This window comes from Passer domesticus, chromosome Z (genome assembly GCF_036417665.1).
Source record: "Passer domesticus isolate bPasDom1 chromosome Z, bPasDom1.hap1, whole genome shotgun sequence".
NCBI classification, from domain to species: Eukaryota; Metazoa; Chordata; class Aves; order Passeriformes; family Passeridae; genus Passer; species Passer domesticus.
In genome coordinates this window covers 34731497-34748306 of record NC_087512.1, presented here as the reverse complement: position 1 = coordinate 34748306, position 16810 = coordinate 34731497, and the positions used below count along the sequence as shown (strand labels likewise).

The following is a 16810-nucleotide window of genomic DNA, read 5'->3' as shown; positions in this document are numbered from 1 at the left end:
GGGAAACTAAGAAGAGATTATGCCTTTACCTCTGTCGTTTCACATCTGGCTTAACTTTCTGTAGGAGGAGGTTGATTGGCTTCATAACATCATTGTGTTGAATACTTAGTTTGATGTTCTCTAACAATGTGTATGTTGCCTGCTGATCTTCTGCCAGTGTGGAGGGTTTCTTTTCAGAAGAATCTGGGAAGTGGAACCGTACAGACTATTACAGCAGTAAAGAATTTTTTTTTCCACTTTAATAAGCAGAAGTATTTCCAAAAGTGAGATACACATAGAGAACCTCTACTAAATATAGAGAAATTTATTATGATGGAAGGACATTGTCTGTTCATAGTCTTCACTCAAAAGTAATTCTACCCGTAAGTTACAGGATGCATCAAGTATCCATGTGCAAGAGGTCCCACACAACAGAGAAATACACAAGACTGAAGAGTGCCCAGCATCAGATGTTGCCTGTGATGGTTGGTTAGCTCAGTATTATTGCTGTACTTAAAAATTAGGTTCACTGCAAGAAGATTATTGTTACACAAGGGGTAAGAAAAAAAAGTAAGTGTCACTTTTCTTAGCAAAGAAACTTTTCTTATCAAAGCCTTTCTTAAAAGCCACCTATAATTAACTGATAATTTTGGATACATACTGAAATAGATAACGCACAGTTGAATCAAACAGGAAAGAAAATGACCAAGACATTTACCACCATGATTTGTCACTTAAAATGCCATGCTCAGAATAACACTGAACTATTATTTTCTGAAAGACAGCGACTCATGAGGGAATAGTAAGTCCATGTACTGACAAAGAAGTAAGTTTACAGATTAGGCAGTGAGTACATGGTGTGTAAATGAATTGGAGACCAAGCCTAGTAATCTTGACCCCACTGACATTATGTTTTCATCAAATTGGCACCTATGATGCTCTACAAAACGTAATTTTGTGTTTTCAGAATATTTTCTGACACTGCTATATGGCCTGTCTATTTTTCTTCCTCATCTAAAACAGGCCCTTTGCTCCTTTGTTTACATAAATATATATATATTTATGCATCTTCATTCATGGCTATGATTTGGGGATGCTTTTCATCTACTGTGGTTACATCAATATGCTTTGTAGAATCTGAGGGAAATAACACATGTTGTTCTGTGCTCTTGACTGTAATTTTTTGATCAGCCTCTTTATTTTAAAGACATTTTTCAACAAATGCCTTTTAATTCTTCAGAAGCAAAATTAGCACCTGCCACAGTTCTTAGCATAGTTTTTAAAAATAAAAACATGGAATTAGAAGGTTTTCTGATGATCAGAAGTAAGGAAGTCCTTAAGTTCTTATAACCAGTCTGCCTGTTTTTATGCTAGTCAAGGCTTTCTTCGATCTTACTTTTTGACAGTCAAGAGGGGTGCCAAATGCACCTATTAAAGGCCCTGATGAGGTTACAAAAGATACTTTTTTGTAACAGAGCCTTCTCGTACACGCCTGCATAGCTATTACCAGATAATGCAGTGAAACTGAAGTGAAACTTAGTGCATTCAAACCAAGTGAGGGTTATTTAGCACCATGTCTAGAGCATCTTGTAAGTGTATGACATGTGATGAGCAGATCAAACTTATTTTCACAACTGATTTGATACCCAGACTATGTGAAGTACTATGTGAAGGGATTGCAGATGCTTCAGATACTAAAAAAATACTGCAAATTGATGGGCTGGGTATGCCTCAGCTACTGTAAACCAACAGTTTATTTTCATAGTCTCTTCTCCCTCTGTTTTCTGTAGCATTTGTTCTACTTACTGAGATTTCTCCAAGATATATAGAGGGGCTCCCCTGGCTCTTGGTGGAGGTTGATATTGTCCCACAGAAGATGGATGTATACTAGCTTGCTATCTTGAGCAAGAGATGTCAAAGGAAGCTAAAACACACGAGGAAAGGGAATAAGTTTTAAAAACACCAGTACAGTGTTACATTTTTTAAAACTCCTGCTCTTTTACTATTTTTGTGAACAAAGAAGTTCACTTTATTTAACTTGAATCTAACAAACAGGAGTAGATGTTATGCTCTACAGTAAACTGCATTCTACTAGAGCAGTCACAAGTACTGCAGCATTTAATTATTCTTTATAGTTTATTCTAATGTTTTTCGTTTTCTACAGAAGAAAATATTTTTGAGTATGTATCTGGAAATATCTTTTGTGCACCAGACATAGTACTGGACCTGTACTACTAATCACACCATATTGCAATATTTTCTGACCTCATGAACATTTTGGTATTCATGTCTACGTATTGGCCTTCCCAAAAAGCAGAAAGAATCTTCATATCTATACAAATATGAACTATTTATTTCCATTAAAACATATTGTGGTCAAAACAACAGTTATGTAATTATTTTATAAATTAAGTGCCTCTGGAATCACTAATAAAATAAGAATTACCAGACAAGAAAAACTTATCACTTAATGTGTCTATTTAAATAATAATTACATTCTATTATGTCCCATCTTGCTGTTTTCCCTGTTAATGCATTGTAGTTTTCCAGGATGCTTTAGATTTCATTACTATTGTCTTCAACTTCATTTCTCGGAAAATTTTTCTCAGTTCTAGGTGGGTGTTTTTTGAAAATGGAGGGAAAGAATTTAAAGTTGAAGTGTGTATAAGTATATAGGAAAATACTACTTTTTTGGCATGCATCAGGTACAAATACATATTTAATTTCAACTTGTACCTACACATAAAAATTATATAGGTTTCAATCCACTCCTTTAAATCAGAAAGGCAAAATACTCAAAAGATAGATCTGTTCTACATTCTTTTGTTCTAGTCCTATAGTAATGAAACTCGGTGGAGTCTGAATAGCAAAACCTATTCTTGGAAGAGAACAACAAATATTGTGCAGTAAATTTAAGGATTATAAACTCAAGTGTGTAACTCACTCTGTGTATTGTAATATATTACAGTTTTTGAGTTCTTTGCAGACACATCTTGTTTCCTATTCTTCAATGAATCTTACTCTCTGGCTTTTCAGTAGGGACCATCTTGACTAGAATTTGAAGACTGTTTTCACACATCTCCTTCAAGAATCCTTGTGGGAAACAAAGCTATCTACTTGTGTGATAAGAACTTATATTCAGCTGTTCAGGAATTATTTAGGCAGTTGCTTTGAACCAAGCCCTCCAGCTTTGCTCACTGTAATACCTGCCGATCTAACACGAGGATGCCATTTACCTGCACTCCCTCATTGCAGTGCTCAGATGTCAGAATGAGTCCAGGCAAGTTGCTGGGCAGATCCAACCGCTGAAAATACCAGACTAGGTTCCAGAAGATTATGGGGTGTTGATTGATGAATTTGGATGTATGAATTACTTGCTCTCCCTCATTCTCCAGGAGTGATTCAAGCTCCTTATGCAGTACCAAAGGGCTCAAATAGGGTACAGATACAGGGGCAGGGTTCCGCTGTTTTATTAAAGGATCCTAATAATAAAACATGCACAAAAAAATAATTGTTTTGGTTTTTTGGTTTCGTTTTGGGATGGTTTTTTGTTTGTTGTTGAGAGTTTTTTGTTTGTTTTTGCTTTTGATTTTTTTACTAAATCAAAGAAGATTTTTCTTCCAGAAATACTTCTCAGGATTACTTGCCCTGGAAACCTCCATTGCAAAGTTTCTTTTGACACTTGGAAGAAGCTCTGGAGCTACTGAACACACAATAACTTTAACAGCATCACCAGTTTTGACTGTTGGAGATTTCTTAAAGATCAATCACCTATGCTTTTTCTATTATGTGAACAAGAAAAAAAATGCTGATTTGTTAGAACTTATTCCTGATGGTGCAGTTTTAAGCTATTTAAGCTGGTAGCCAGTACCCAGCCTGCAGCAGTGGAAAGTGAAGAGAAATGTCAGTAATTATATGAGCTGTGGAACTGAATCATTACTTCACATGTTAAGGCAGCCTCTGGAAAATAACAAGTACCAAGAGAGGTGAGAAACACTTTTTTTCACAAGAAAGGTAAGAGTCTCAATACTGCCTCTCACCTTCTCCCATCCACTCCACAGGTAAGCCTAATAGAATATACTGCAGGAGTGTAAGTAAATGCACAGAAACGAAACAAACTTTCCATCTTGCAATTGTGTTTAGTCAGCTGTCGGCGCTGCTTTACTACTGAACTTCCAGTTTTAGAAAGACAAAGACTAGCTTCATTCTGTTAGAGAGAACATGTCAAATCAAGTAGAACTGTTTGTTTGACAAAGTATTGAAAAAGCAATTTTAGATTAACTGAACTAAGATTTTTTTTCAGTTATAAGAAGGTGAAAATATGCTTGGCCATTCCCATTCTGCAAATGGACAGGAATGCTACCAGTGGAATATTATAAAATTCATTGTCTTCAATATTTTTCTATTAACTGAATATGCAGCTTCTAGACTTACCACAGCTTCCTGCAAACTATTTGGAAGACTAACTGTTGAAATGCCATGAGATGGTCTCTGGGAGAGATCAATGTTTTGCAGTGGACCTCCCACACTGTGGCTCCGAGTCAAGGACACGCCCCTTTTTGGTGGATTATTGGCATGTGTCTTTATGGTGGTGGGATCTGTAGTCTGTTCTTCTGCCAAATCACTGTGTGAATTTTACAAGAAAATATGTTAATATTTCAACATTTCTATGGCAACAGGAAGTGCAGTATTGCATTTTATTTAAATGGCATGCTCTGTCTCACCCTTCCAAAATGTAGAGTATATCCCAAGCCTGTGGTCCTGCCCTGAACCATCGCGTGTCTGTAATCCCATTGGCACAAGTCTGATTCCATGGCCACTTTCAATCTCCTTCTTAAACCGTGCGAACGAGACCAGCCACTCTTAGCTTTTCCCCCCATCTTAGCCTTCCTCCCCTCTTGGCCCTTCCATCCCCTAGGCCCTCTCCCTCTCCCCCTCCCTCCCCCTTTCCACTTTTCCCTCAGAAACCACGCTGTTCCCAGGGATGGGACCATAAACTCCCATCTAATCAGCACCCTCAGAAGCTGTGTGGAGTCTCCTTGCCTGCCTGCTGCTGCCAGCCAACTCACAGCCTAGGGGGCCCTCTGGGGACACACCAGGGTGCCCCCCCTCCCAAAACGAACCCCAACAAGGAAGGAAGCAGAGGAAGGCTGCCAAGTGAAGATCCCAAACCAATTTTCTCCATTTAGCTCCATTGTTTAGGCAACACAGAACAAAATGCACCTCAGACCAGTATAAACATCCCTTCAGAAAAGCAGCTAGTATAACTTAATACATGAATCTGAAAGCACTGCAGTTCTGTACAGAAACCACTGCTCTTGTACAGCTTTACCTAGTTTTAAAAAACAGCAATCCACAGTTCCGCCAGTCTATGAAGATTATTTCCTTTTGACTACACTCACCTTTACATCCTTTTCCACTGATGTTCTAAGTGTCATAAACAGAACAACAGTAGAGCAGAAAGCAATTTAAAAATTGCATGTTGAAGTAATGATAAAAAAATTGTGTCAAACTCATCCACCAAGCTAATTTAAGTAAAGTCAGGCTTGTCAGATTTAATGCATGCAATCAAGACATTTGTAGATCTGGGAATATTCGTTCTGTGCTCCTTATAATTATCATGGATAAAGTTACAGCTTTAACTACAGTAAAGAAATACAAACAAAGTGAAACAGAAAACTGTCTGCTTCCAGATAATTTGTAGAGAGGGAAGAGATTATTTAGCAGTGACTTTTGGTTCTAAATTTTATTTTAGTTAAAAATACATTGTCACAAAATAAAGATGTTAACATGAGCAGTACCACCTTTAATGTTTAGTGTATTAAGACTAACTACTACTGCACTGATTAAAGTTTTAGTTGTCTGACACAGGCATTAGGTCATCACTCTGAGGCACTAATACTCCAGAATTTCAAATTGAATGATGATTAAAAAACCCCAAACAATTACAAGAAAATATCACCACCCCAACAAACAGGTCACAATTCATAGCATTATTTTAGTTCTTCCCCCATCCAACATGACACCTTCCCCTTAATGCTTTTTTTCCTCAAACTGTTTCAAAAGCAATATTGTTTTTCAGAATTTAATTTTTACACAGGTTTCTCATAGAACACAAGCTCAGCACAAGTCTTGAGTGCTCCCAGAACTTTCTCTCAATCAAAGTGTTCCAGCAAATGGACTTATTTTTTCCCATAGTGCAGTGGCCTTATTGTTATATCACACATACAAGGAAAGAAGAAGCAATGCTTGAATTTCTGTGTGAATTTAAACAGTGATTGGGTTTTAACCACACTGAGTAAAGGTTTTACCTATTCATCAATAGCAGATGGACATGAAGATTCATTTCTATAGCTGTATCTCTAGAACCTACTCACTTGGTGGAATGAGTTTACTTCAAACTGATAAAAGCATACTTAAAACATGCAGAAAGTTCTTGTCTAAGCTGGGACCCCATATGTGAGGACACGAGGCTTGACTCCATTTTCACCAGAAGGCTGATTTATTCTGTTATATATTATACTAAAATACTACATTAAAACTAAACTAAAAGAACAGAGAGAGAAAAGGATCAGAAGGCTACCAAGACAAGAATAGAATAGGAATGAATAACAAAATCCTGTGACTGCTCACAGCCTTGGCACGGTGGCTGTGATTGGTCACTGATTGAAAACAATCCACATGGACCAATGGAAGATGCACCTGTGGCATTCCACAGCAGCAGAGAGTTATTGTTTACATTTCTTTCCTGAGGCTCCCAGCTCCTCAGGAGAGGAAAAATCCTAGCAGAGGATTTTTCATAAGATATCATGGCTACAGAAAGTGAGAAAGGAAAGTGATTATCCTCAAGTTACAACTGAGGATAATCATTACAACTGAGGATAATCATTACAATCATTTGGTATAAAAGCCGACCTTACCCTTATAAGCATGCAAGTACTGATGCATTTTTGACAGAACTAACAATCCTGTTTTACCTACCCCTGCTCAGCTGCAGAGCTGGTTTCTTCAGCTATGGTGTGGCTGGACTGCAGGTGATCTGAAAAACTGATTAAGTCAGCAACAGCTGGAGTGGACAATGGTTTCTGCTCCAGAGGATCTGTGGTTAATGGAAGGGTGCCACTCTGTAAACTATCTCCTGAGGTACTTTGCTTCAGGAAAAAGCTGACGTTACAACATTAATGGGAAGGAGAAAAATACAAAGGTAAAGATATAAGCATAAAATCATAAAGTTATTATTTTCTACATTTACTTTTCAGAAGTAGCAAAAGAAGGAAACACAACATTAAAAAGCTTGACAACAGGCCATAAATTTCATCCTGTTCTCACCCCTGGAACTTAGACAGGCAGAGTAAATGAACACATAGAGAGATTTGATCTGCAAAGGAAGGCATCCTACACTAGACATAAATCATTACAAGTGTACTTTGTTTGTCATGGCTTCAAATCAGCAATGGTGTATTAATAGGTGACACATCACTTAAAATGGTTGCTATTGTAATGTGACATTACAGACTACATGATTATACACCATTACAAGCACATGACAACACAAATGTGTCTTGCTTTACTAATTCTCTGAAGTACACACTCTACACTTAATACAGATGTTAAATTTCTGCATTAGAGAACTAGTGGATCCTTTGCTTCACAGCAATAACCACTACAGTGAGAACTGGAACTTAATTTTAAGTTCCATTTTCCACAGTGCAATTAATAGAGGTTAAAAACAGCAAGCAGAGAAGCTCAAACTGCAGAAACAATAAGGTGGAGCATCGGGAACTAAATGCTGATAACAAATTTGCTCTGGGAAAAATTCTTTGCTGACAGATTTAAAAACCTCTTCCTATGTTTTTATAAAGTTTAAAGTCCATAGGCTTTGTCATAACAAAACAAAATTAAAACTGATTTACGCTTTCCATACAGTTACGCTTAAAAAGAAACTATGAAACAAAAACATTATAAAAAGGCAACTAGTTCTTTGGGTTCTGGCTGTTTTAAAATGCAACTGAATAGTTTACACAACTTATCATTTCCTTCAGTGCAATCACAACCATTGAATAGGCAGTAACATTCTTGCTAACATCTATACAGGGAAAGATATCAAAGATCCTCTTGTGCAAAATATAACCACACACAGGTACAGAGGCAGAAATGGAGTATCTATAAAATGCACTGACCTTGCAGAGCCACGAAGGTCTTTAAATTCAACATTAAGCAAAGGTAGGAAGGTACTTTTACAGAAAGGGCAGGTAGTGTTCAGGTTTGAGTCATCTGCTGTCCACCCAGCCATGATTTCTTCATCATAAACTAAAGCATCACAAGCTCTACATTGAGAGCAACTTGACATCAAGACCTAGAACAGCAAAGAACTATTATCAGGGCTCTTTTACAATTGTTTTTTATAAGCTTAGTACCCATAGAAGTTTAACAGGTACCAGAAGGCTAGTGGGGAGAAATGAGTTCACCACTTCTTTCTCACCATATTCAGAATTATCTCATCCACATTAATTTTTACCTATGAAATGAAGATATAAGTAATTTATTTAGTAATTTTATTTATTTTATTTGACATGGAAAAATCATTACCCCAAAAGGCTACTAATTTAGCATTTGCAATTGCTTGCTTCTATGAAGACTTCAGCATATACAAATTGCTTTGAATTGTATAAGTAAATGCATGTCTACTTATCCAAAAGAGCAAAGCATTCCCACAAAACCAATCAAACACAGAAGAAACCTTGATAATACTATGGTGTGTCGACTCTGGCTGGATGCCAGGTGCTCACCAAAGCCACTCTAGCAATCTCCTTGCTCAAGTGAAGGAAGGGGAAGAAAAATATGATAAAAGGCTTGTGAGTCACAATAAGGACACGGCCATTACTCAGCAATTACTGTCACAGGCAAAAGAAACTCCACTAGAGGAAATTAATTTCATTTTCTACCAACTAAAAGTTCAAGCAAGTTAATAAGAAATTAACCTCAAATTTTAAAACATGTTCCCCCTACCCCTCCCTTCTTCCCAGGCTTCATTTAATTTCTGATTTCTCCACCTTCTTCCCTGAAATGGCACATGGAAATGGGAAAAGGGGATTATGGTCAATTCATCCCATGTTCTTCTGACACTCCTCCCTCCTCACACTGTTGCCCTGCGTGGGGTTCCTCCCTCAGGACATAGTACTAACACAAACATCTCTGGGCTTCAGTTCTTTACTAGCTGCTCCAGCATGGATCTCCTTCAGGGTCACAAATCCTGCCAGAAAACATGTTCCAGCCTGGGCTCCTCTCCCCACAAGGTCAAGGTCCTGCCGGGAGCACTGGCTCCTGTCTGTAGGGATAGCTTTGCGGACAGCTGCAGGGACACAGCTGTCTCGCGGTGGTCTGCACCATGGGCTGCAGGGCAATCTCTGCTCCGGTGCCTGCAGCACCTCCTGTCCCTCCTTCTGCACTGACCTGGGTATCTGCAGAGGGATTTTCCCTCACGTGTTTTCACTCCTCTCCTGCAGCTGCTGTTGCACAGCATTTTTTTCCTTTCTCAAATACACTATCCCAGCATTGCTGCCACTGTCACCAATGGGCTCAGCTTTGGCCAGTGAAGGTCCGGCCTGGAGCTGGCTGGCACTTGCTCTGTCGGACACGGGGGAAAGTTCTGGTAGCTCTTCTGCTACCCAATCCTTGCCATGCAAACCCAGTACAAGTGGAAAATCAGAATGTTGTGTCTTTACCTAAGAGAAGTCTCACCACTAAGTTACATAGAGAACTGGAGAAAATGATAAAATAACTAACTGAAGAATGGATTGTACCTTACTGTATTCTCTTACTTCATTGTTTCAGTCAGATGGGTGAAAAACCCGCAAAAAACAGCATCAAACACAGCATCTAATAAATTTTAGAGCTAATAGATATTCATTATAATACCATTTTTACTATGCTATACCCTTTATATAATGCAGCACAGAAGCTTGACAAGCCCAGATGTCCAGAGCACCAAACATAAATGAAAATTACATAGGATCTAGCAAAATAACACTGCAGCTCAAAAAAAAAAGCAACCAAAGCAAATGCAGTGACCATTGCCTATGTATCTGAAATCTGAAAGCATCTACAGGTAGTTCTCTGAAACACAGAACTATACTAAAACATTATTTAATTTGGTTTGGCTGGGATAGAGTTAATTTTCTTGTTAGTATTCTTTACAGTCCTGTGTTTCAGTCTGGTAACCAGATCCATGGTAATTGATAACACTCCAATATTTTAGTTATTGCTGCACATCATCATGGACTTTTTTCATTATGTGCACAACTCAGCCAGCAGGCTGTGACAGCACACAGCCAGGACAGCTGGCCTCAGCTGATCAAATGACACGTGTAACATCAATTTCAGAGATAAAACTCTGTTTTTCCAAGGTAGCCCTTCCTTGAGGTATCAGGGTGCTGACTGATCTCTGCATTACCAGTTCTTTTGGTTGTGTTTCCCTCTTTTTTATTTTTTCCCCCAGAATTCATGTATTAAATTGTCTTTATCTCAACTCTCAAGCTTTTTTCTTTCCCATTTAAAGGGGAATAAGCAAATACCTGTGTGAAGGCCTTGGTGCTGGCTGCGATCAACTCATCACAATTATTTACTAACAACAAAATTTCCCTAAGGAAAATAAAATCTAAGACCCCACAAAAGCTCCTGCTTCATCTCTAACTTCTCTTTCACTTCAAGTTTTGGCCCTTCCTTCAACAACTTTTTCTCTATATATATGATGGATACATGAAAGTGTTTAAGACACTCTTCTTTTTTAAAGCTGCTGTTGCACTCCAAGCTACAAGCATTAAGCATCTGTGCAGTAGAAACAAGGAAAAAATTGTTTCAAAAAAACCAACCGCAATGCAATGAAACAGGTAATTAATGCGTACAGTACTATTGACTAATTATAGCTTTCATCTATGAGTTTATTAATCTTACCTCCATTGCATAGTTCTGGAAAATGCTGGATAAACTAGTATTATGTGAAGAGCTGTGCTCTGATTTCTCAGAATCTAGAACTTTCATACTTTTTGGGAACAAAACTTCACCTGTAGAAAAAAAGTCATTTGAGTTTTGTATTCCAGCAAAGAATAATTAATCCATTCCCAAAGAAAATAACTTCTGTTCAACCAAGACAAGAAAATTGTACCAGAAGATCTCCAAATATATGAGTATCTCACTGACATTACAATTACAATATAGATAGATATAATGTTCATTATTAACACTTCAAGGTTACTTTCCTAACACAATATATCACAGATTAGTAAAAGGAAAGCACAAAAAATAGACTGGTAGAGAGCAGTAAGATTGCTCAATGTATACTGATCAACTCTAAAAAGTTGACAAGTCATGATTTCTTGAATAATAAATCCATATGTAAATAGCTATATAAGGACAGCACCAGGTGAAGCGTATGATACCAAAAATGTCATTACTGCGCTTAGATTTTCCCTGATTAACACTGCACTAAACAAAATATTTTTTCTTTGGTAATGCTAGATTTTATGATTATGAGTCTTGTCCAGGAAAAGGGGAAAAAGAGTTGGAATATATTCACCAAAAGGAAATGGATGGAATCACTCCTAGAAGGCAAAATTATCAGAATTATTTTTCACTAGACCAAATTTCTCTATTAAAAAAAATCACCACCAGTATCCCGTCATCATAAAGAAGGCTCCTGTTTTTTCAGCTCAAGCTTATGTTTGTGAAAAAATTTTGCATGCCCTGTTGGCTGCCACTCTTTATAGTTAGCTCTTATAATCCTCCTAACTAAATGGAACCAGAAGATATCTTGTCAAGATTTTGCGATATAGGGGCATTTTATCTCCACTATGCAAGATAGTTCTTCCTCTCTTGATATTTCTCTCGCTCTGCAAAGCAGATAGCTGTACAATATTTGCATCACTGAAGTATTGTATTGCAAAGAGACCTAAACCAACCCCACAGCAGGTTCAGAAACACACCTTTTTTCTCAAAATAATAATAAAATCTAACTGAATTAAATCTGAACTGAAAATTACTAGCTTTATTCATTCCAGTTTTACATCTGGCAGGGAGGAGGGAAGGAAAGTTTGTAACAGGCTCGTAGTCGTCAACTATTTACCTACCTAAGTTCAAATCAAGTATGTATCCAACACTTCCTGTTCCATGGTAAAGATGGATATCTTAGTGTTGTATTGCTTTAGGTTTTTTGTGCACATGGAACTACAGGGTTGTTCTGTTGATTTGGTTTTGGTTTGTTCGCTTCTTTCCTCCCTCAAATGATCTGTCTCTGTTAGTTATGTAATTATTTGCAGTTGTCAAACTGCTCAGCTTTTCTGTGTTTCACTATTAACACTTCCAAGGGTCCTATGAGTTTACATGAATGAGCAGATGTTTCTTGCTATAACTAGTTAGCAATCTTCCTATCACATATACAGTAAGTATTTTTATGGTTAAACTCCTGCATATTGTATCAGCTTTTTATATATTCAACAAAGAGAAAAGCATTAGCTACTTGCTACTGCAAGGGAAGAGTCTAGAATGGAAGTAAAAATCTGCTTGTAATATTCTTAAGGGCTTGAAATGGTTTCACATTATCATAGCTTCCATGTTTTTGAGTGATTTCACAAACAACAGTTTTCCCTGCTTGTTGTATTATAATCAAGTTATCAGGAGGAAATAAAAAAAAACAAATCATCTCACCTGCACTGTAATGCTGTCTTCCTACATCTCCACCACTGCTGCTACTACCAAGACTAGTAGTGCTTTGTGCAAGTTCATTTGTAAGTAGGCCTGGGACTCCAATTCTTGATGACAGATTATCTCCTAAAATACTGTCTTCGAAGCCCACAGGGAAGTTATAGTCTGGTCCATGTCTTTCTTCCTTTAATGCAAGAAGAAAAAGTAGCATTTTTGAGTACCTCCACATCTATTATTTGACTTCCATTTTTATCCTAAAGAGCAAATAATTAAACTAGCAGATTAAGATAAATCCTGTTGTAAAAAAATTATCAGCTATAAGATAAATCTATGTAGCCTCTAAAAGTGCAGATACTGGACAAAGCAAGAGGATATTGAAAAACTGACAAACTGAGTGACAAAACAATAATGATATAAATTTATCCATTACAGAAGAAACAGGAAAAATGATGTGGACATATAACTTGAAGGCACAAGAACAAGACATCACAAAAAAAGAGGAAGTTACAATATTCACCCCTCTATATCCTCTTTCATTCTTGTTATAGTATGTGAGAAGTTTTAGTCTGAAAAACACTCTGTTAGTCACAGAAGAACCATAACATTTAGTTTCCAAATTCCTGATAAGTAAATTTACTAGATCTTAGGTAGTACATTATTACTTTCAACTTTGACCCTCACCAACCTGACTTCCTGGGTTTGTAATTTAATTTCACAACCTAGGTTTTTAAAGTTAGACAGGGCATCATTTAAGGTGACATAAATTTGTACTTACCAGGGTTTCTTAGTTCAGTTTCTTTACATATAAAAAGAAAGATTAATAAACAAATGGGAGGTTTTTGTTGAGAACAAACAGCCTTTCCTTTTGTCTGAAAAGCAGGGTTTTTTTAATGGCAAGGAAAAACACCATAGATAAAGTGTAATTTTTATTAGCTAATAAAAGTCAATATTTAATAAAAAACACCACCTAGAGAAGCAGAAGTTAGCCCTCTAACTTTTTGTCTCCAAATTTTTCATACTGAAAAACACTTACCTCATCATCTGAGTAACTATATGCTGATGTTACCACTCCCCACATCTTACTGGCCACATTGGCAGCCTGCTTCATGCCTGATTTCAAAACATCTATTTTTGGTCCAGACAGTATATTGTCTAACTTCAGATTGGATAAAGTTGTTACAACAGTTCCCAATGAGCCATGTGGGGAAGAGCGACCCAGTCCTGTCAAAGATGAAGACCGCTCCTTTTGAACTTGTGGGTGAGTTTGTTGCTTTGATCGTACAGCAAACGTTTTGGATCTGGAGACAGAAGGACTTCTTCGATTTTCATAACACTTGGAGGATGGCAGGATGGGATCCAAAGGCAGGCTTGACCTTCTTTCTTGGGAGTGACCAAGTGTACCAGAAGTATCTGCTTCCTTATCTGGCTTGTGCAGTTCCATGCTGGGAAACTTACTACCCAATGGGTTCTTCAAATTCATATAGCTCTCTATTTCATCTGCCAAATTACGTGCTGCAACTGGTGACATCAGCTTTTCCCCAGGTTCTGGATAACCTTTTTGTGTGCTGTCAGTAGCTAGCAAAGACAGAGGGTCCAAGCCTACTTCAACATCTTCCCTTTCAACAGGCTTAACCACTCCATAAAAGCTATTTCTTTTAGCAGTTGCATCTTTGGATTCTGGTTTCTGGTTTTTAGACTCATCTGACTGTTCAAGATTCATGTCTTCCACTGAGGTCATATTTCCATCACTTCCATTCTCAAGATCTTCCTGCCCTTCCCCAGGTTCTTCCAGTACTGGTGAAGACCTATGTTCTAGGTCCCAATCACTTTCAGTTACACCTCTCCAAGTGCCACTTATGTCAGAAACCTGCTGGTCAGTGATATTTTCAAAACTGTGCGATTTATTCATATGAGAAGGTGGAGTTTTGGCCCCAGATAAAGCTGCTGTTAGGATCTTGGCATCTGCTCCCATCATTATTGCTATTTCTTTAGAATGCAAGTCCAAGCTGCCTTTTTTCAGCAGCATTCCAGCTCTGCTTTCACTGCTGAAACTGCAGCTTCTCTGTGAAAACAGTTTTTGCCTCTTCTGTCTTTTTTCACTTGTTTTCTTAGGAGAAACATTACCAAAGACTGTATCTTCAAGTGAATCCTGAGTTATGAACAGTGGGCTAGAAACGGTTTCTAAAAGGGAAAAAACATTAATAATATGGTGTCCATAGCCACCAAAAATGTTTATTTCCTGAAACCATGTGAAATCTCCTTAATCTCCTTACACAGAGGAGACTGGGAGTACTACAGTCCCAAGATATCCATTAAGAAGTTACACTAGCATGAACACATTATTTCACTGCAAACACATCCTGCAGATCAAAAGCCACCCGCTCTTTACAATCAAAACTGTTTATGGCTTCTACCTCCTTTCCCCGTGCCAACATCCAGAGAGTAAGTACTACATCTGTGAACTAAAGAAAACTACAATATTAAGTAAAATTTGCTCTGGTTGGTTATGGGTTTTTTCCCCCCAAGAGCTACATTCAAGATTTAAATAGCAAACTCCATAGTTCATTCTGGTTCTGAAAAATACTATAATGCGTGTCTGCCCAAAACAAATGCATTATTTCATTTATGACACAGATGTATATTTAGAAAATACTAATTAAGTTTAGCATGTGGAAGCCATAAACTAATCTTTTAAATGTTCCCATTTCCAATGGGTAATTGGGAATTTTTACTACCTAGATAGCTGTGTTAGCAAAGTTAAAATCTTCATCATAAGTATGGAAATTCTACTATATTAGAACCTCAAGAGAAGACCTGTTGTACCATATCCACATGCTGGAGGATGTTTGAGTCTCACATCAATGCTGCTTCTTGGCTAGCCATCAGTGTTCATAATTGCCAAAATGTTTCAAGCAACTTCTTAAGTCCAACTCCATTCTGTGCTATCAAGCTACACAGAAGCTGGACTACCTTGTCTTAGTAAAGGACAGACACAAAGGCAGAAAAAAAAATTGATCCCCAAGATTTGGCTTTTATATATCTGTAAATCTTCCTCATCACAAATCCTGAGATAAGTAAATAAATTTTGTACAGAACAAAGACAACACACATTGTTCCTGCATTATCGATTGGCAATGTAAGCTGCAGGAATAGAGACAGACTCGTCTCTATTTAGAGAGGTTTAGATGACAAAATCAAGACTAGAGAGACAATTTGTCTTTGTTTCCTCGTACACTACTGAAACACTCTCAGTGCAGGGCAGTGACAATCTTGATTTCAGTCTACAGAATAGTGATTTTCAACCTTAGAATCTAGAGGTTCCTTCTATGTTACCTGCACAGGATAATGGTGGAAAGCAAACATCATGCAAGGCATCTGCACCTTGAACAGAAGTTTTGTTTCTTTTCATAACATGAAACAGATTGCAAAACACTACAGCACAAGATCAGGACTTTAGCAAGCTGTTTCATCCAGTGACTTACCATCACTGCTCTTTCTTCCACTGCTATCAAAAATGCCTGATGGAACTTTCACAATACTGTTACCCCAAGCAGGTGGATCAGCTGGACTCGGAGTTTCTATACTCAGCTGTTGCTTTTCATAAGATTTTTCTGTAGAAATCTCTGCAAGAAAGAGAATGTGAACATTAGTATATATACAGATAGATATATTAGTATATCTATCTATATACAGATATATAGATAGATATATAGATATATAAAGTTGAGATTTAACTTAGTAATTATTTGCACTGGTATGTAAAATATAAACTCCAACTGTCACCTTATGTAATAACAAACTAAAGGATCAGTCCTGCTAGGTATTGAGCATTTCCTGGAAGCAACACCCAGAAAGGTTACAGCTGCCAGCATTATGCAGAGAGTGCTTAGCTGTTCACAGGGTTATAGCATTTGCCAATTTCTCCATGGGATTACTTCAACTAACCAAAGCAGAATAAGTAGTTCATAGATTTTCATGCAGGGCAATTTGTTTAATGAGAGCTTTAAAAGCCCTAACTCACATACAGGATCTCATAACCCAGATATGAAACAAATTTGGTAATGAAAACAACAAAATACAGAAAAACTAAGGGCAAAATTTGAACAGAAGACAGGAGATGACCCTAAGGCCT

General features: G+C 37.5%; 1 protein-coding gene across 4 annotated transcripts in view; it reads right to left on the bottom strand.

Annotated features, from left to right (window-relative positions):
- Nucleotides 1-16810, bottom strand: part of DENND4C (DENN domain containing 4C) — a 72515-nt gene that overhangs the window by 6550 nt on the left and 49155 nt on the right. For all 4 annotated transcript variants that reach the window (XM_064403407.1, XM_064403410.1, XM_064403408.1 and 1 more), the window contains 10 exons: nucleotides 16161-16301; nucleotides 13712-14859; nucleotides 12682-12862; nucleotides 10933-11042; nucleotides 8160-8335; nucleotides 6961-7143; nucleotides 4414-4603; nucleotides 3216-3461; nucleotides 1786-1903; nucleotides 30-183 (listed from right to left, as the gene is read on the bottom strand). In XM_064403407.1, coding sequence (XP_064259477.1) covers nucleotides 30-183; nucleotides 1786-1903; nucleotides 3216-3461; nucleotides 4414-4603; nucleotides 6961-7143; nucleotides 8160-8335; nucleotides 10933-11042; nucleotides 12682-12862; nucleotides 13712-14859; nucleotides 16161-16301 — 2647 coding nt within the window. The remainder of the gene's footprint in view (nucleotides 1-29; nucleotides 184-1785; nucleotides 1904-3215; nucleotides 3462-4413; nucleotides 4604-6960; nucleotides 7144-8159; nucleotides 8336-10932; nucleotides 11043-12681; nucleotides 12863-13711; nucleotides 14860-16160; nucleotides 16302-16810) is intronic.